The 21,337-nt window shown below is 37.2% G+C and overlaps 1 protein-coding gene across 2 annotated transcripts in view; it reads left to right on the top strand.

Annotated features, from left to right (window-relative positions):
- Nucleotides 1-21,337, top strand: part of rftn1b (raftlin, lipid raft linker 1b) — a 272,217-nt gene that overhangs the window by 104,062 nt on the left and 146,818 nt on the right. For both annotated transcript variants that reach the window (XM_030158789.1, XM_030158788.1), the window contains exon 3: nt 6,520-6,697. In XM_030158789.1, the coding sequence (XP_030014649.1) occupies nt 6,520-6,697 (178 nt within the window). The remainder of the gene's footprint in view (nt 1-6,519; nt 6,698-21,337) is intronic.

Raw genomic sequence — 21,337 nt, 5'->3', positions numbered from 1 at the left:
TTGTGACCATCCATCGTCCTCCAGAAGTTTTCACAGTGGGTTCAAGTTTGGAGATTGGACTGGCCATGACAGGGTCTTCATTTGATGGTTCGTCACCCACACCTTTATTGACCTAGCTGAGGCCAGGAGCATTGTCCTGATAGAAGAACCAGTCCTCAGAGTTTGGGAACATTGTCAGAGCAGAAGTCCAGTAATTTTTAATAGTTATTTTTGGATTCCAAATACTTGTAAGGTACTGATAGTACTCTTTTTGCCTATTGTAAGAACATAGTGATGGCCACAGTAGTGGTGTTTATACTTCCCCTCCTTCAATAAGACATGGATCAGGTGTTTATTCAGTAGAATAAGGTGTGTTTGTGTTGGAATTCAGCAGACACAGGAATGGAATGGCTGTCATACATGAACACATGATGATTTCAGAGGAAATTGCAGTGGTCGCTGGATTTTTTCCAGAGCTTTTAGAAGCTTGAATATCAACAGGATTGTGGATAGGAGTAAATACTAAAAGACTGAGCTTTTTAAAAAGTTGGTTGATCAAAGAGTAAATATGGATAAAGACCACTATATTTTGTGCTCATTAACCCTTTAACTCCTGGTGTGTCAGTGGTGAGCGTTCTGTGTGTATGATTTTTTTTGAAATATTCATAAAAATTCAATTGTTTGCTCAATAGGAAAATTTTCAAAATGTGATGACAGAATAGACCTTGTTCTTTCTGTAGACATCTGAGCATGCTCAGTGCACCCCCCACTGCCTGTGAGTAAGACCAACTTGCTATAAAAATAGCTGGTTTGGGCTTTTTTTTCCCCACCGTTTTCCTTGTCGTTATTTTGTTTTCATTGTTTGCAGTGTGGTGGTGATTTTCCTTTTGTTTTTGTTTTTTTTTAACTGTGTTTTTCCCAAGTTTTGACCATGTAACTGCTTTTTGGAGTTCAACCAGGTGCCAAAAAGCAGCTGGACTGATTTAGTAAAAAAAAAAAAAAAAACTACTGGGACAAAAATTCAAATCCTTGTTGTTGTTCACTGTGTCCCAGTTTATGTTCAACATCCTAAATCTCTTACTGATGTACATTCTGAGTGCCTTATTTAGTAAAAGTTTGTCAAACCTCAGTTCCTCTCTTTGTCTTTTTCTGTTATTCCACCCTGTTTTGACCCTAAAACACATAGTAAAGCAAAACCACTGAAGAAAAGGAACAAAAGCACAAACTCACAGCAGCTTTAATGACACTGAAACAGACGACAATTCACAGCAGCACATTTACCTGAAATACTGCCTCAGGGGCTAAAAGGTTAACACATATATATATATATATATATATATATATATATATATATATATATATATACACATTCTCTACTTGCAGCATGTTCAAAACAGGTTGTCACCTTAGTTTTAATACATTTCTGTTTTGCATGATTTTACACCTACAGAACATTAAGACTGACTTCAGCCTAAATCAGTGAGACAGTTACATAATGCAGTGTCTGCACACATGGCAAATAGAACAAGACAAAAAGGCCATACAAGACATAATGTGAAAATAGCATCGTAGACATAACAAGAAAGAAAACTACAAAAGCACTCGGAGAGCGCAGATCTCCACCAGTGCAGATCAGTGAGCCCCCCCACCCCCCGATCACCACCAAAATGTAATCATTTGTTCCTTGTGCCAGTATGAACATTTCCTGAAATTTTCATCCAAATCAGTCCATAACTTTTTAAGTTATCTTGCACACGGACAGACAGACAGACAGACAGACAGACAGACAGACAGACCAACGTCGGCAAAAACATAACCTCCTTGGTGGAGGCAAAAATGAGATAAAAAAAATACAAGTCAATACCTATGAAAAGTTGTAACATGACAAAATGATGTATTAGATGTAGTAAAAGCCAAAATACTGAAAATAACATAAAAGACAGACAAAAAACATCTAAAACAAAATTACACATAAGATCCAATAAAACAACAATGACATAAAGGATCAAACAAGATGCAGCGAAACTGGTGTGAGTGTAAAAGATGCAGATAAAACACTGCTGAAAGGGAGGAAATGTGTCAGAATGTTCTACTACCTGAGTTTGCATCTCTGATCCAAGTACATATTGAAGTATAATTAAATGTATAAATAAAAATGTAAATACAATTTGATTGATTGATTAATTGACTGGAACTTTTAATGTTTCACACAAACATTACAAATATTTGTCTTTTTTTTTCAGTTGTATGTTAGTTCCATCTTAAGTTGGATCCAAATATGTTGAAAACTACAGTACACATATTGTCTGTAGACTGTTTGTTGTTATTTATATCAATAGATATTTTTATATATACTTTTATACTGTTGTTATTGTTGTTTTATATTTTTTCTATATCCTTTTCCCTTTATACTTTTGTGGTTGTTTCAGCTGGTTCTGGAGTAAAGGTTCACACCTGTCTTGTTCATGTTTTCACTTTATTGTTTTTTTTTTTTTTTTGCCTGTTCATTTGAATCAAATGAAAGGGAAACTAATTGATAGATTAATCGATTACAACAATGATCGACAGCTGCAGCTCTAAGACGCCGCCTACACTCACCCTGTCTCTGAACTCCCACTCCACATCCATACTTTGACTTTTCCCATGGATCTGAGCCTGTCCTTCTGTGTTGTCTCATTGACTTTAATTAGATTTAGCAGCATTTCCCACGTCTTGTGACAGCTCATACAGATATCCAGACCCCACCCCCTCCACCCCTCCATCTCTCGTCTTCCCTCACCCCTCTCTGCTTTTACATCCAGCTCTTTCCCAGATAGCAAAATCATTATGGCTTAGATTTGGCCCAAAACTGGCTTGCTATTTTGGCAAAGTTCTGGGTGGATGTATGGGCCCTAAACGGCCCTCATTAGACAAACCGAAAGGGAGCCAAAATTCACCCAAAACTAATTGTGGACTTCCAAAATATAGCCCTAATTGTCCCACAAAAGCCCCAAATCCCCACAATCCAGCCAAACATCAGCCAAAACTGACCCAAAGACAGGCCATGATGCCAAATGATTGCTCCTACATGTCCCGCCCCTCTGCCTCATGCTCCAGCTGTTTGGCGTGCTCTAAATGTCGCCGTCCTGCTGAGATCGCAGCCGTCCGCCGTCCGGGGCCAAGTGTCATTGTGATCGCAGCCTCTTTCCCATTTCCCTCCCCTCCCTCTGTGTCCACGCCTCTCCTCCTTCCCTCTGTTGAGATTTGCATTTTCTAATCTAATCACTCCCATCCCTGAACCTGAACCACTCTCATTACCATACGTCCTGATTGGCTGATGTTCCCTGACAGAAGCTGTGTGTGGTTTGTTGTGACACAGCTGGCTGCTCCCGGAACCAGGCCGTCACCGGCGACCGTCTGCTCCAGGTTTCATCCCAGGGGAGGGGGGGGAGAAAGGGGGGTAATGCTGAGAAAGAGCTTTGTACAACAACTCTGTCCCTAACTTTCTTCTTTAAAACATGCGGACACTCGCTGATTGCAGCTCATTAATGTCAAAGTGCTCTCTGCTTTACTTGGACAGTTAAGTTGAGCTGAGATGCATCAAAGTAAAGTGTCAGAACGGAGCTGCTGTGAAACAGAACATCAGCAATCAGCTCTGATTGGATTTTGATCCACTCTTATTAACTCCCAGATTGAGTGGATGGGGTGAAAAGCGGAAAACTAATTGCCAAAACAAACGGAGAATGAGTCTAAAATCAGTGATAGTATCTGAATTGCAAATCTTCACATAGCTTTTATTTAAGCAAATTTACACCAGTTTGGTATTTTCTCTCATTGTGGAGTTACTCATCACTATTACAGAAGGCACGACATACACCTCCACATCAGAGGTTCACAAAATGATCTGCTATAAATAGCTTTAAATGGTTGGTACAAGTAGATACACATACATACACAACACTGTCTGCAGCATCTAGAGCACGGGTGTCAAACATGTGGCCCATGGGCCAAAATTGGCCCACTACAGACTCTAATCTGGCCCCTGATCTAAAATAAGTTTGACACCCCTGATCTAGAGGCTGAGGATCTTTCTGTTTCAATAGTGATGTTTATATTTCTATTATTTATTTATATAGAAAACTATGTAAAAAGGGGGAACATGTTGACGCAGACGAGTCCTGGGAAAAGAGGACAACTTGGACGTGGAATGGCCAATTTTGCAAAGACAGCTTGTACAAAGTATTTTTAGCATATGTCAACATACGTGTCACATTGATCAGTGCATCATTTCATGCTGCATTCCTATTGGTTGTGATTCTCACACTGTCAGAAGTTCATCCTGAACGTCTAACACTGTCTGCGATCGTCTGTGAACATCTCTCACAGTGTAATGATAGAAAATCACACCGTGTACCACGATGCATCCACTCACCTTAACTTTGATGAACATGGAGAAATACAGGGTGTCCGCAAAGTCTCTTTTTAGAAAATTAATTACAAAAGCAATTGATGAGATATTGTATGTTAATGAGATTTGTTCTCTGTACTGAGTGGTTATCAAAGTTTTCCATCACGTTGTGGGATCATGTGCAATCACATCATTGGTTGATTGATTGATTGATTGATTGATTGATTGATTTATTTGTTTGTTTGTTTGTTTGTTTGTTTGTTTATAAAATTTGCACACAAGCACCGCCCACAGGAGGAAACATCACGTCCTGAAAAGAACAAAGACAAGTATACCTAATAGGTCCTTTAGCAGGATGACTGGTGTGTAGCTCACTAGGAACCACTACAGCATACGATGCAGAATACCGTGGTTTGAATCCCGGCTGTGTTGGTCCTTTTTTTCTGCACATTTTCAAATGGGGGGGTGGTGGTGGTAAATCAGCCATTAATTACTGCAAATGTTTATCTTGACCTTTTGATTGAACATGTGTCACCACAACTGGATGACCTTCAACCAACCATCATTTTTCAGGTAGATGGTGCACCACCACATTGGGGACTGCATGTTGGTGGGTTCCTAAATCAAACATTTCCAGACTAGTGGATTGGAAGGGATGGTCCAATTCCCTGGACACCTTGTTCACCATATATCACTAGCCTGGATTTCTTTCTATGGGGTTGTGTTAAAGATACCATGTATCAAGCAAAGATACGGAACATCAATGGCCTGAAGTAAAAGCTCACTGACATCATTAACATTATTGATGAGGTTATGATAGAGCCGACATGAAAACAAATCCAGTACCATCTGAATGTGGTTCATGCAAATAATGGTGTCCATATAATTAAATGAAGCAAAAAACCCTCAATCTCTATTTTTCATTTTGTAATAATTTCCACAGATTTATCCATTCTTTTAAAAAAAAAAAAAAATGCATTTCTAGAATTGTAAAGAGACTTTATGGACACCTTGTATTTCAGTTAGTCCTCAGAGGAAGGTGATTCTGAGTAAACTGACAGAATAAACAAAACAAGATGACATTTATATTGGGTTCAGTAGAGACGTGTCTTCAGTTGTCATTCAGTTCATTTTCTGTCAGTGGTCTGAATAAAAACCAACAAGTATAAAGTGGGAGCACGACTGAACATCACCTTTACACTATTTCAAAGGTTCAATAATGGAGGATTTGTATGTGTTTGTGTGTTTACATGAAGTTTGTGCTGGAGGTGGAGTAGTGCTGTTAGATAACTCTAACAAGACCTCACATGTTCCCACATCCATGACAACATCCATCCAGAAATGATTCAGGTTATGTTAGAATAGGACTAACTGAGCACTAAACACAACTTCATGTATGCATACACAAATCTGGATGTTTTACCCCTGGCCGTTTTCTGAATGCTTGTCACTTGAACAGTATAAATGTCATTGAGTCAAATGCAATCTGAATAAAACATAAGTGATACTAACATAGCTCAACCCCATTTCTGTTGAGAAGATCAGAATTACAAATAGTTTCAATGGTGCTCAGAAATGGTATGAAGTTTATGTTAGAATTATGATGGGGATCTTTTGGACAAACGTGTCCCTGGTGCGGAGTCCCTGGTATGTACCACATATACCACAATCTGTTCTAGAATGAGCCCCAGAGGACCCAACACAATAATTAAAAGCACAAAATCAAAAACAGACAAGTTTCTGGGAGAGAGAGAACACTGTAAATACTAGGAACCACAGTAGACGATATTTGTCATCATGTGGAGCCTGTATGTGGTCGGACAGGGAGAATGGGAACGCTAACCTGGAGAAGAGGCTGTTCTCAAAGAAGTGACTGTTTATGTAGGAGCAGCAGTGATTTGCAGAGTAAACAGATGAAATACTGAATTATTAACACGGCTGACAGGCACGGAAAGTGGAAAAGGCTAATTTCATCAGCAAAAGTGCAGAGTTACAAAAGAGTTTGTTTCTGTTTGACTAAGTGAAAATGCACAAACACTGTGACATTTAGCATCTGAGATACGTCCAATGAAAAGGAAAAAAACACACAACTCCACTAAACACTTGTGTAGCATATTTAATGGAACTCTTGGTCCTCTGTGGTTCTGTCTCAGGTGGGACGTCCACGCTGCGCCTGTCCTCGGTCCGGGAGCTACCGGGTCAGCTGCAGGACCTGTACCAGCAGGGCTTTGTCTTAGCAGCCCTCCACCCCTTCATCCACCCCTGTGGCCCCGAGTCCAACAGCCCCCAGCACCAGCTCTACCGGGCCATCCTGGTCCGACTCAACGACGGGTAAGAGTCATTCATCACCACGGAAATGTGGAATTATTTTAGTAAAAGCTGTGCTTGAGTCTGTTTGTTTTAGTCCTGAGTGTTCTGTATCTCCTTCTGGGTGGGGTGCGGGGGGGTCATTGATTATTTTTCTGGTTTTCCACTGGATTGATTGGTTCATTGTTCCTGTAGTTTTTTGTCATGAGTTTTTCTCCAGTGGAAGTATCACTTAAAATTGCAGCTTCAGTAGGTCGTTTGTTGCATTGTGTTGTTATCATTGTCAAACTGCAGACTGAGAGCAGGGGCTGGTTTTCTATATAGAAAACACTGGTGTAAACTGTCAAAATGCCTCTGGATTGAGTTGTTCAATAAACTACAAGGAGCTTTTCATAAGAGGAAAAACCTGCAAGAAACTGAACACTGGCCTGGGAACCTGTGTTTCAGTTGTATTCTGCTGTGAAAACGCCACAGACACTTAGACTGAGCGTAGTGTTAGTTCAGGCCATCAGAGGACTGACATCAGCTGATCTACTCTGGACATCCTATTGGTTTATGTCACTGACAATCATCCTGCTTTAACAGTAAGAGCTACTGATGACAACTTAGCACTGTTGTTTTTATATTTATGGATTTTCCAGACCCCTCTAGACACTCTATCAGAAAACTAACTAGCAAAATATCTATCAAAGTTTTCTGGTGTTTTTAGCAGTTGACAGTTTGGTCCTTTGGTCCATACTTTTTGGTCCATTTAAATTGTTAATGTAGATGGAAAATTAAAAAGAAAAACCCACAGTCTATCTGTAGCTGTGAAAGTCAGTGTTTCCAACTTGGACACTTTGTTGGTATATTCAGTGATTTTTCAGACCTCTCTAGAGACTCTTTATCAAAAAATGACTAGATAACGTTTTCTAGTGTCATTGGAGACTTTTGGAGATTCTGATGTGAAAGTACATATCACTCTTTGTCTAAAATAAATCACTGCACTGAATATAAATCAGTCCTATTGACATTGACAGTTTTCTCTATTGTCTCCATTTAGTTTGTTAATGTAGACTGAAAATTAAAAATATTATGGTTAAAAATGGTGATGTTTTACAGTGACTTGTAGGCTCCTAAGTGGACCGTAAGGTTGAAAACTAAATCAAACTGAAGAAAAGGAAGTTAAAAAATAAACAAACAAACATATAAATAAACAACTCCTGCAGAGCGTCTATTTTGGGTCACTTTAACAGTCCCCAAGCCCGGATAAAGGAGAAGGATTGGAACTGGGACATTAAAAAAACAAACAGTTGACAGAGTATAGTTCATTTGTAGTTGTAAACATATTTCGGGTGTTTTTATACTCACCTTGTCTTTAACACAATGTTATTCCTCCCTCCTACATTGTTCATTACAATTACATGCACATTTACAATTATACAAATTAGGTGATTATATCATTTAACAACCTTTAGGAAAGAAAACAGATACTTTCACTACTGAGGAGTTGTAAACAGTGGTGATAGCTTCATGTCCCACATGTTCTAATGATGCTAACTAGCTTAGCACAGGCTTTTTTCGTCCCATCCATTCTGCTGCTAACCTTCCACCCTCTGAATATCAGCATCACCAGAATGATGTGACCGCAAACAACCTCTAATGTTTTGTTTTAAACATAATGCATTGCATATTACGGTTTGTCTTAACAATAATTACATATTTTTGATTAAACTAATATTTAAACAAGGTGATCCTGAATGTTAGTTTTCTATTGAACACAGAAAATGTCCACAAATACAAGAGGAAAAACCTCCCACATTGGATTTATTAATGTTCAAACCAAACCAGTCTTTTTCTAAACAGAAATGCTTTTATTGTTTGAACCCAAACATATTTTGGGAGTCAGGATGTGAACTCTGCTCTTACGAATTTACAAATCTACAATCCACTCTAAACACACCCTCCCTATTGTGGAAGGACAAAAAACCCCCAATGCTTAAATGACAAATGACATTTCCTAGCAACAAAATCAAAGCACTGATTACTTTTTGCCAAAACCTAAGTGGAGTTGTAATTTAGTTATATATGAATATAATTTCTTGGAGTCTGGGTTAGAGCCCTTAGAGCCTGAAATGGTGGCAATTACCAGGAGAGAGCCCTTATTAAAGTCAATTTATTGTAATAAAACTAAGAGGGAGGGTGCATTTGTCCAATGGCAATCGTCTTTCAGGAGCCCAGCGTCCTCAGTTCCACCCCTGAGAATAGAACCATTGTTATTCCAAAAAGATGGAGACGTTAGAGTGACTTTGGAAACATTTTATACTTTAATTGTGTTGTTGAACTGGAAAAGCCTCGGAGGTGTTCAGGTTTGGCTTTGTCTTCATTTTTATGAATGCCCTTTCTGGTTTAGAAGTGGCACTGAATGTTTTTTATATATATATATATATATATATATATATATATATATATATATATATATATATATATATATATACATATATATATGTATATATATATCTCCACAGCTCTGTGTATATAGCTCTCACATCACAGCTCTGTGATGTGAGATTCATGGAGGGAAAAATGCTGTATCCTAGATAAACAGAGGAGGTTTATGTTGCGTTTAATAGCAGACCTACAGCCTTTTAGTGTCTCACCAGAGAATCCCAACATCTGTTTGCGACTCAGCGAGTTCATGTGTACAGCTCCACTTGGACATGAGTCAGCGATAATCCTCCTCCTCTATCTCCAGCCCTTTCAGCGCTCTGGCCAAAACCAGCTGCATGGCCCACAGTCACACACCCCCACCACCTCTACCCCCCACATCTGCCCTCCAGCCATGTGCCCAGGCTCCTCTGTCCTGGGAACTGTGGGGGTGGGGGTAGGAGTGGGCCGCAGACTGGAGCCAATGGTGGCTGAAGGTCACGGGGGGGTGAAAGTTTGTCTCCATCTGCAACAGAGGAAGCTTATTATGATCCATCCACAGACATGATGTGTTGTCGACAATATTAGACACTTAAGGACAGGAGGATGAGGAAAGGTCAACAATACACTGGAGTTTATCACAGGAAACCTCTATGAGTATTTTTGTAATCAATAACTGTATTGATTATTGTATTTGATTAAATAATAATTGGAATGGGTGAAAAAACAGTAAAAACTAGAAAAGCACTCAGAGAGCGCAGACTTCCACCAAGGCAGATCAGATCTACATTTTCATCCTCTTCTCTTCTGAGCCACACTCCATGGTGTTTGTGTTGATCCTGGCATCATTTGCATCACAATAAGCATCTGTGTGAAACACAACAGTGGAACCAAAATTTAGCAGCAGCAAAATTAAGGAAATTAAGCTTTGATTCAGGAAAATTTTAACTAAATAATTTTTTAAATGGATTCCAGTTGATTAATCGTTTCAGCTCTAGGCAGCTTATCCATCCATAGTAATAATGTGTTGTTAAGAATCACCTAGAGTTCATGTCAGACAGTTTTAGACACTAACTGTCAAGAAGAAAGATCAACAAGACCTTTTTTCATGACCCTCCCTTTTTTAAAGCATTTGTATTTGATAGTTGAAAATGAGACCAGAGACATGGAAATACCCCCCCCCCCCCCCTTTTCCCTAATGTAGGGTTAATTAAGATTTTTGCACCTTTATCATTCTGGGCATTGCACTTATGTTTCACCTACAGTTTAATTATCTGAATTTTTTATTCAGGTCTATTTTTATACTTCTGATTTATTATGTATAGTGTGTTCACTCTCTCTTTCTATTTTTGTACTTTTTTACCGTGTCGTGCTGCTGCTGCACCATATTTTCCCAGTTTGAGATCATTATACGTCTATCTGTTTCTAAGATCCAAGCTTCGGTTACTTTATTTTACTTGGGTTGAGTAAAATGCACCACAGTGGTATGATGAATTAGTTTTCCTGATTAAACTAAGAGGACGGTGCTTTTTGTTGTAGTGTTGGTGTGTGCAGCTCAGATGATACATATGTACAGGACTGCATCGCTCTTCTTTTGAACCTGGAAGTATGATTCTGTTTTCTGGCTGACTGTGTTTACCTTCTGTTATTCCCTCTCTCTCAGTCATATACTTGTTGTGATAATGAAACTGACAGTGTTTCAGTGGTTTGTGTTCTGTAGGTTGTTTTTTTCTCTTTGTGTGTCTTAGGTTGTGACAGTTTACTGATATGGTTTGTTATTGTTAGGAGCATCAGTTTTCTAACATTAATAGAACAGTCTGGACATCCCAGCTACAGTAGTTCATGGATGTTTTTGTAAATTTGGGTCCCTCTTTTGGGTCTTGAGCTGAAAACGTTGGGAAACCATCGTTGTCTTAAACCAGCAATTATTCAGGTATTGTCCATTTGAAGTTAAAACTATTTTGCTCCTAATGGTAAGTTCAGATGAAGTGCATTTTTTGACTAATGTTCCTTGTGCAAATATGGCAGCTGAAGTTTTGTTTTTTTTAAATTATTTTTTTATTTTTCCCTCTACAATGGTGTTTGGGGAGTTGGAGGTTTTAGAAGAAAACTTTATGTATTGTAGTTAACCCTTTAACCCCTGATGTGTCTGTGGTGAACGTTTTAAATGTATGATTTATTTTCAATATTCATAAATATTCAACCATCTACTCAATAGGATAAATGCCCAAATGTGCTGATTGAATAGACCACAGTTGTTCCATAGACATCTGAGCATGCTCAGTGTACCCCCCGCCACCTGTGTAAAGGGCGGGGGGGCACAGAGCAGTGACTGAGACTGACTCACTATAAAAACAGATGGTTTGAGGTTTGTTTTTGTTTTTTTCAGTTTTCCTCGTCATTTTTTTGTTTTGTTTTTACTGTTTTTTGCAGTGTTGTATTGATTTTCCTGTATTTTTTTTAATTGTGTTTTTACCAAATTTTGTCCATGTAACTGCTTTTTGGTGTTCAACCTGGCATCAAAAAGCAGCTGGACTGATTTGAAAAAAAGAAAAAAACAAAAAGAGTCCCAAAACAACAACTACTGGGTCAAAATTCAAATACTTGTTGTTCAGTGTGTTCCAGTTCACTGTTCATGATAAACATCCTAAATCTCATATTGATGTACATTCTGAGTTTCTTATTTTGTAAAAACCTGTAAAACTTTAATTCCTCTCTTTGTCTTTTTCTGTTATTCCACCTGTTTTGACCCTAAAACACACAGTAAAACAAAACCACTGAAGAAAAGGAACACAAACACATACTCACAGCAGCTTTTAATAATGTCTCAGGGGTTAAAGGGTTAAACTGTCACTGGGTAGTTCTTTACTTTGTCCCAGTGTGTTTGCAGAGTACACTTATGTTACATTAACACAGACCTATGTGTGGTAGTTTGGATAATGGTTAAGTATTCACCCAGATGTATGTGTGTGTGTGTGTGTGTGTGTGTGTGTGTGTGTGTGTGTGTGTTTTCACCATTTTCAGTTTACGTGACATTAGGAGAGAATTTTAAGCTCCACTGAACAAACGTTGTCCGTCTCCCAGAAAAGCTTCTTCACATTCTCTGGTCACATTGGAATGCATTTGCATTTTTGCCTTAGTAATCCACTGGCATGTGAAAATTGGCCGTTTTCTGGTCCTGGTTTTATTGGGTTAAAACCAATTTATTCTCAACAATTAATTTTTTTTTCAGGAGTCTGGTTTAGACCAGTTCTAATTTTCAAGTGTCATGAGGTAACTTTAGTTGTGATGTGATGGTATGTAAATGAAATTTGATTGATTGATTTTTTTTTTTTTTTCACATTTGGGAAAAAAACATTTTCAGATTTGGAGACTTGTTTGACGGCAGCAGGGGTCATGAAACCTGATCAACTTATTCAAGACCACGTCCAGTAAAGAAAACATGACATTCAATAAAATAACTATGAGAAGTGGGATTTTTCAAGTGTTTTTCCCTCTTTTATCTCCTGAGTCCATCAGCTGAAGCCCTGGTGGCAGCTCTGTCCGGTCCTGTTTTCACCTGAACACTGTCCCCTGGCTGCAGCGTCTGTTCAGTGTGTGTCTCCCACACACACTCCCATATGTCAGCATATCCTCCTTTCCTCTAAATGGGTTAGAGATTCAGCACTTGAACTTTTCACCTGATCTTTGGAGTGTTTCCTGAGCTGCTTTACCTTGTCATGCCAGCTCCTGCACTGGGTGTCTTTACTGGGTGTTTGTTTGTACCATTAGCCTGAATCTGCAGACTTCACTGGTGTTCCTGAGTAGAATATGCTTTTCGATCCCTCTGAGATTAAAACACCGCCAAACTGACAAAACATTCTTGTAATTTCCTCACCACTGAACATAAACAGCACACTACTGCCACTAATCCACAGTGACATTTCAGTCATTTAGCTAACGCTCTCACCCACAGTGACAGCACAATAAGTGCAAACAAAACCAATACTCAATATTACAACATCAAAGAATAAAGAGAGTTATAATGGCAGAGAGCTGCTGTGTGTTTCAGTCACCGCAGCCACTGAGTGGAAGAAACAGGCAACATCATATAAAAACAAAAACCACTAAAGTGTGGACAGGTTTTGTTGCTAGAATTCATAAAGAGAGGAAACACAATATGGAAATGTGTCTCATCTTTTGTGAAAAAGTGTAGAAAAGAACTCCACATCTGTCCAGTGTTCAGTTCTGAAGCCATCAGTCATACACAGATCTGCAGTTTAGTGAAGGTCAGGAAATGTGTGAACCTGTTTCCAACAGGGAAAAGCTGCACACACTGGGGGACTGGTCTGAACCCTGGATCCAGGACTGAGGCTCCAAACACCCCTGGGTCCTGTAGAGGGGGTTTATCGATCTGTAGTTTCCCTGAATTTATCTCTAATTTACAAAGTCAGTACTTTTTTCATGGATGTGCTAATATTTAAGATTAGTTGACCTATGACCCCTCATAGTTTAGCCCTATTGTCCAAATGTGGTCACTTCCATCTCCAAGAACAGCGAAACGTAGCAACAGCTAAATCAACTGTCATTTCAGAAACCAATGGTTGACATCACACGCCCCTACAAACACAATGCCGACCATAAAGTTGGAGTCAGTTTGTTTTCAGATACATTCCTCTTTTTTATTGATCCTTTGGGCAGAGCCCTCAGGAAACTTATGTTCCAATAGCAGCACAAACACAGAATATACACACAAGAAATAAGCAAAACAATAACTATAAAAAAAAAAAAAAAAAAAAAAAAAAAAAAACTGGTGAAAAATTGTAATTGCACATGGGAAAGTACTAGTAGAAACAACAAGGAACAAAGTAGTAATAATAAAGTAATAGCAGTAATAATAATAAACAAGAACAGCACTCGGAGAGCACAGACCTCCGCCAAGGCAGATCTGCCCCCCCCCAATCACCACCAAAATTTAATCATTTCTTCCTTGTGGCAGTATCAACATTTCCTGAAAATTTCATGAAAATCCGTTCATAACTTTTTGAGTTATATTGCTAACAAACAAACAAACAAACAAACAAACAAACAAACAAACGTGCACATCTATCTATCTATCTATCTATCTATCTATCTATCTATCTATCTATCTATCTATCTATATATATTTATGTATATATACATACATATATATATATGTGTATACTCTTTATCAAAAAAGTGACTAGTGACAAATCTATCAACTTTTCTGGTGTTATTGGAGACTTTTGGAGACTCTGATGTATATATCATATATATCATATAGCATATACATCATCTTTTGTCTAAAACAAATCACTGCACTGAATATAAATCATTCCCATTGACAGTTTTCTCTATTGTCTCTTTTTGGTCCATTTAGGTTGTTAATGTAGACTGAAAATTACAAATGTTATGGTTAAAAATTGTCATTTTTTACTGTGACTTGTAGGCTCCTAAGTGGACTGTAAGGTTAAAAACAACACCAAACTGAAGAAAATTAAGCAAAAACACTAAACAAACAAATACATAAATAACCTAAGTAACTCCTTCAGAGTGTCTCTTTTGGGTCACTTTAGTCGGTCCCCAAGCCCAGATAAAGGAGGAGGATTGGAATTGGAACATTAGAAAAAATAGGACCAATGGCCCTGTAGCTTACCGGCCAAATTAAAAGCTTTGGGAAATGTATCCAGATGCCATTTATTATCACCCAGTTATGTGTATTTATTATGTTACAGAAATAGCCCATGTTTTGGTCATATTCCAATCAGATCTGTAAAAAATTCTAATTCCAACTTGATATCATTGATACTTCCTGATTTATTGTATCAATCCACTTCTTATCTGTTATAATGGGGAAATTTTTCAAAGTTGCACCAAATCCAGAATCAGATCCGGATCCAAATAATTTCACTAACTTTTGTTGACATCATCATAAAGAAGCTGTATACCAAGTTTGAAGTCAATCAGAATTGTAGTTTTGGAGAAGAAGATGATTGAAGTTTTTGTAACGGACGACAGACGACGACAGACGATGACAGACGATGACAGACGACGACAGACGACGACAAACACCGCCGCTGGACGCCCCATGACGATAATAGCTTACGGCCTGTCGGCCGGTAAGCTAAAAGCTAGAATTGATAAAGTAAAGTTCATTTGTAGTTCTAAACCTATTTAGGGTGTTTTTACCTCTAACACAATGTTATTCCTCTCTCTATTATTTTTATTGAACTTTTATTTAACCAGAAAAAACAACTTGTTGAGGTTAAAAATGTCTTTTCCAGAGTGTCCTGGCCAAAACAGCAGTAGCAGAAGTTACACAAAATAAAAATCACAGCCATACATCCATTTTAAAAATGTACATAAAACATATTAAAAGTCAGTTTTAAAACCACATACAAATCACTAAACTAAGAACATACATATAAAACACCATCAGTAATTTAAAAGGTACTAAGAGTATACAAAAAATGTTCCTTAAAAGTATCTCAAAGCAGAATTCAATCAGTTAGAAAATATTCTAGATCCAGAATTATCTCTTACATCGTTCAGTACAATTACATGCACATTTACAATTATGCAAATTAGGTGATGATGTCATTTAGAACCTTCTAGTGACTTTAATAGATAGTTTCATTACTGAGGAGCTCAACTTCACCCCCCCACCCCACCCCACCCCCCTAGGGGAGGCAAGAGGTATTGTTTTTGGTTCGGTTTGTTTCCGTGTTTGTTTGTCAACACTCTAGCAGCAAAACTATTGGTTGAATTCATATCAAATTTGGTTTATAGATTGCCAGTGACCCAGAATAGATCTCATTACATTTTGGGAAAAGTAGGTCAAAGTTCAAATTTTTCAAAAAAAATTTTTCCCCTAATTACTTATAATGGGTGAAATTTCTTTTTTTTTTTTTAATGGGCGAAATTTCAAATGTCTGTACCACCAAGACTATTGGTTGAATTTATGCCAAATTGGGTTTATAGACTGACAGTGACCCAGAATAGATGTGGTTACATTTTGGGAAAAGTAGGTAAAGGTTAAATTTTTTAATGAATTTTTTACATCTTTTTTTCCCTCCCATTTACTTATAATGGGTGAAATTTCAAATGTCTATAAAAGCATCCATTTTGTTTCAGCTAACTTCAAACTTGGCACATATATAGAGGTGACTGATATGCTGACATCACCACATGCATAGACATGATGACATCAGCTGGATCGATGCCAAAATAAGCTACAATACGTGTGAGGGGCGGGGTTTGTTGTGCCTGGTACCACTTGTTTATTAAGGTGTTTATGACACTAACGTCGTCACAAACACACTCAGACAGATGGCGTCATCTGCCCACCCCATGGCCCGACTCCATCAGTGTGGATGAAAACCTCATTGGTCAACCAGCCTCAACATTAGACAGAGCTGTACTTTTCTGCTGTAAATGTCAAAAATCACACCCCAACCATGTTTCAAAGGAAAATATTACACTTTTTACTGAAGATGTTGACATTGATCTATGAAGAACTCATTAAATATCTTACACTTTGTTGTAGATTAAATCGTAGGTGAAGGTAGAGCTAAACTTCTGTTGATTGACTGAAAATTAATTAAAAATGACTTTGATAATCATTAAGTCATTTGTCATGTAAATCTGCCAAAATGCCGAGGCTCAAGTGAATATGCAGCTTTTTCTTTCAGCCTTTTGGGTCCTTTACAGGTTTGGGTTGTTGGTTTGGTAGAATTTTTTTCTGAATTTGCACATCCCATTTTCTTTTAAGGTATCGACTGAGTCCTGTTGAAAATACTGATGCTTTCAATCAGGGTTTAAAATCACAAATCAGAATGAGAAATTGCCAACGTATAAGCAGGAACATTCCAGTCCGCAGCTGACCTTTATATTTACACTCTCTGAGCATTTAACTAGTAATAAATATGGACATGAAGACTTTTACCAACAGGAAACATACATATTACAACCAGAAAAAAGTAAATGACAGTATTTTTTTTTTTTTTTTTTTGCTGTTTTGTACATATTTCAACACTAAACATCAATAGATGAACCAGCATCTGTGAGCCTGTTCACATTCACACTAATACTCCGATCATTATCTGATTTATGGAGTTATCAGATTATTGAAGTGACCATGTAAACAACATAATCTGATCTGCTTTATCACATAACAGCAGTAATCTGATTATGAGCAATCTGATTAACACACCTGGATTTCTCCCCAATACTCTGACATCTTCTAGCATGTATACAGGTTCATCTGATTTCAGGTTAATTTATTTCGTTCTTTTACGTCTGCACATGTAAACACAATTGAAATTGTTGAAAATGTAAGTTACGTAGTCAAACATGAGCAGAAGACCCTGAAAGAAATCTGATAGACTGGAGTGTCTAAACCAGGGTTTTTTATTATTGCATTTCCTAAGTGCATATAAATGCATCAGATCCGATTAGTACAATTATCTGATTACTCTTAGTTATTGGATTTTTATGGTCATGTAAACAGGCTCAGTGTTATTTGCTATTTTGCGCTTGAAAACAACAACACTTATTTTTGCTAAAATTAAAGATGAAGATGAGGCATCACTAGTCTGCAAATATAAATAAATTCAATATTCATTAAATGTGAAAAAAAGAAATGAGGTGAAACTTGGTGATAAGAAATAATGCAGAAAAAATACAAACACTGAGCAATAAATGAAAAAGAATGAAAGATAGAGTGGTAAGTATATTAAAAAAAAACAAAAAAAACAAGAAAACCTCAAAATAATTAAATGAGTGCAGAGGAAATTAATTGGTTTGTGTAAATGTGTAGTGATTACTGAAGAAGACTGGGCACAAACATGTCCAGAGGAAAAATCCTTTAGTTTTAGTGCCAGTTCTGTTCCACCGTCCCTGTTTGTTGGAAATATCTGAGGCTTTTTTCATTCCTGCTGAAGAAACTGTTGGCTGCTAATCGTTGTCATGTATGAAAAAAAACCTCCACACTGTGGGATAATTTATCACAGTGAACATGACAACTTAATTTGGGTTTGTCAAGCTTTCTGTTTTATCATTATTTACTGTAATTTTGCCAGAGCTGAGTGGCTCATGCAGTTCGGATCTGCCCCGTTTACTGTCAATCACCTGACAGCCTCAGCTGACAAGGAAGGAAGAACTGCGAAACATTTTTTTTCTTTACTGCAACAACCTCTGATAAGAGCACTTCCCCATGTGCTTATCAGAGGCATTTTTATTAAAAACAGAATTCATTCTTACTCGAAAATTATCACTCAAAAGATAAATGCTACTCATTTATTATGTTTCCATTATAGCAACAATTAATATGAGAAAAGTGATGACATTTTGCAAACCATGAATACCTACAATAATATTTCTCAAAAATGGAATTAATGTCAACATTTCTGGATATGTGTATATTAATGTCATAATGTTTTGACTGCTCATGGCACTTCTGGCGTTTTAAGGGAACAGAATAAGGCTGTCATAACCAACCCTGTTTTTCAGAATCTACTTCCATATGGAATTAAAACTGGAAATGGAAATATCCTGCCTTTGGTCCTACATAATAATTAAATAATGGTAATTAAGCAGTAAAGACCCAGTGCTACTTTTGTGGCAGTTCCCAAAAATTTTTTTCTGTATTTTTAACTTTTATTAAGTGATTTATCACCATTTATTCTAATAATATGGTCAGTATTTTGCATTCTTAACTGAAAATTAGGTATTTTTCTACATTTAATTCACTGATCATGATTGATGTCCATAAAAGCTCAAAATAAAGTTGAATATTATTATATCAAAAACAGAGAAAATGAAGGAAAAAGTGACTTTTTCCGTAAAATATATCATTAACTGAAGAGAAAAACAAGTGTGTTCATCCACTGTCATTGATCCAACTCCATGGGTTTTACTGGTGAATCAAAGTTGTAGAAGATGACAGTGTTTCCACGGTAACTATGGAGCCTCTGAATGTCCAAATGGGTCGTATCTGATGACCATGAAAAGATGACAAACTGTATTTTACACCAATTATTTTCATGTATTGATAGAATTAGTGGATCAACTGTTATTTAACTTTTTATATCAGTAAATGGTTTTGGTCGCCCGTGGGTGTTTGGGTATTTATGGGTTAAAGTAGGTGTTAAATATTGATCATGAATATAAACTGTTTATTTTCTACCAGAAAACATTATATCTGCTTCTTCTGTAGATATAAATGGTTTATTCTATGGTAATGACATCACAGTTTGTCTTATTTTCAGAGCTGAAACAATTAATTGCCTTGAATCAATTAAAAGAATGATTTGTTTACAATTTACCTGAATTGAAGCTTTGTTTCCTTCATTTTGTTGTGGCTAAACATTGGTTCCACTGTTGTGTTTCACACAGATGCTTATTGTGACGCACATGACCCCAGGATCAACACAAAGTTGTATGTCAGTTCCATCTTAAGTTCTTAATAAGTTGGATCCAAATGTGTTTAACCCTTTCATGCATAGTGGTCACTCCAGTGGACAGTTACTCTACAGCTGTTCTCTTGTATATTCATGGGTTTAGTTGTTTTAGTTCCATATCAACCAACACAGGGGACACTTATACATCATCTCATAAACTGCAATTCATACCATTATTGTAACTTTGCTGTTCTTGATTGGTTCTTGAGTGGAAATCAATTGTTAATATTTATTTTTTGCATATTATCTCCATGAAGTGAGTAATAACTAGTATTAGAATATGTTAAAATGTGAGAAAACATCAGATTAGCTGCATTAAACATGTTTTCATATCACTTTATGATATTGGGTTTTAAATACATGTTTCTTTGCTTCAAGAATAAAATTCATGGTGTAGCTGAGTTGACATTTTTGTAACTCCATGAAAAACAGGTTGATTTAAAAAAAAAAAAAAAAAAAAAAAAAAATTCAATCACATTGTTTTTTTTCTTCATGCCTAAAGAGGAATAAAAACACTCAGGAAAAAAAAAAAATCTTGATTAAGGTTCTCATAATTCATGCATGAAAGGGTTAAATCTGCAGTGCACATATTGTTTGTAAATGTCATTTGACTTCTTTATATTTACTTGTATACTGTTGTTGTTATTTCTATACAGATATTTTTTCTATATCCTTTTACTTTTATACTTTTTGTGGTTGTTGTTTCAGCTGGTTCTGGAATCAAGGACAAATTGTTTGTCACTTTCAGACATTTTACTTTTTTTTTTTTCTAATTCAATCAAATCGAAGAAAATAATCCATAGATTAATCAGTTACAATGATAATCAATAGCTGCAGCTCTACACCAATGAAAACATAATTCTGAACATTATATTCTATGTCTGCATGTAGACCCTGTGTTGCCAGATGGGAAATGACAAATTATTGTACCAGAAGGTCAAAATTATCGTACATACCTGATTTGACATTGCTCAGGACCATCTGCTTCAGTAAAGCATTACCACAGACCATGTATAGTTTAGCTTATAATGCAGTTTTACCTTTAAATAAACTAATAGCACGGTTGGAAAAAAGCTGCCACTGGCAGAACAGCGCCCCCACCTGTGTGGTGTGTAGGATAAGCCCTGCTGGCGCTTTTTTTTCTCTGTCATACCTACCTCCTCGTCTTCCCCCTCCTTCTTTTTGTGCCCTGACCCACTCATTGTGCATTGTTGTTTACATTTTGTGTTGCCGTGCTACGTTGTGCATCACTGGTGCTACGTTGTGCGTTGATTGGCTGTAAAGAGGCACGTGAGACAATGCGCAACATCAGGCGCAGTGCACGATGTATCCTGTTTGTGTTTGCTAATTGCCATGTATTGAAGGGGTCAAATTATCATATATTATGGGATTTTTGGAATTACTGATTGTACATCGTAGAGAGGGTGAAATTGTCATGTAAAATTTATAGCCACAAGTAGGAGACATTGCTGGTCTCTTTGAAGTTCTTCCTCAACCATCAGGAATGTTGAATTTATGTCTCTGTACTCCCTAATCTATGTGGTGGAGCATCGTCAAGTAAATACACACAGAGTCAAGTCAAAGTCGGAGATCAGGCAGAATTCGAGATGAATAAAGTGTTTATTCATATACAAAATAAACACTCTGTTGACATCTGCAGAAACAACTGACTTTTTCGCTCTGGGAGACCATTTTTGTTTGCCCAAAAATAGGTTGAGTTTTGGCTATAGACCTTCCCTTTTTACCATATTTAAAACATCATTCTAGTCACGTTAGAGCCCGCCTTTTTGGCTTTGTC

The sequence above is a fragment of the Sphaeramia orbicularis genome, chromosome 16 (genome assembly GCF_902148855.1).
Source record: "Sphaeramia orbicularis chromosome 16, fSphaOr1.1, whole genome shotgun sequence".
In the NCBI taxonomy this organism is placed as follows: domain Eukaryota; kingdom Metazoa; phylum Chordata; class Actinopteri; order Kurtiformes; family Apogonidae; genus Sphaeramia; species Sphaeramia orbicularis.
Note: the sequence above shows the minus strand (reverse complement) of the source record. Positions and strands in the feature narration are given on the sequence as shown.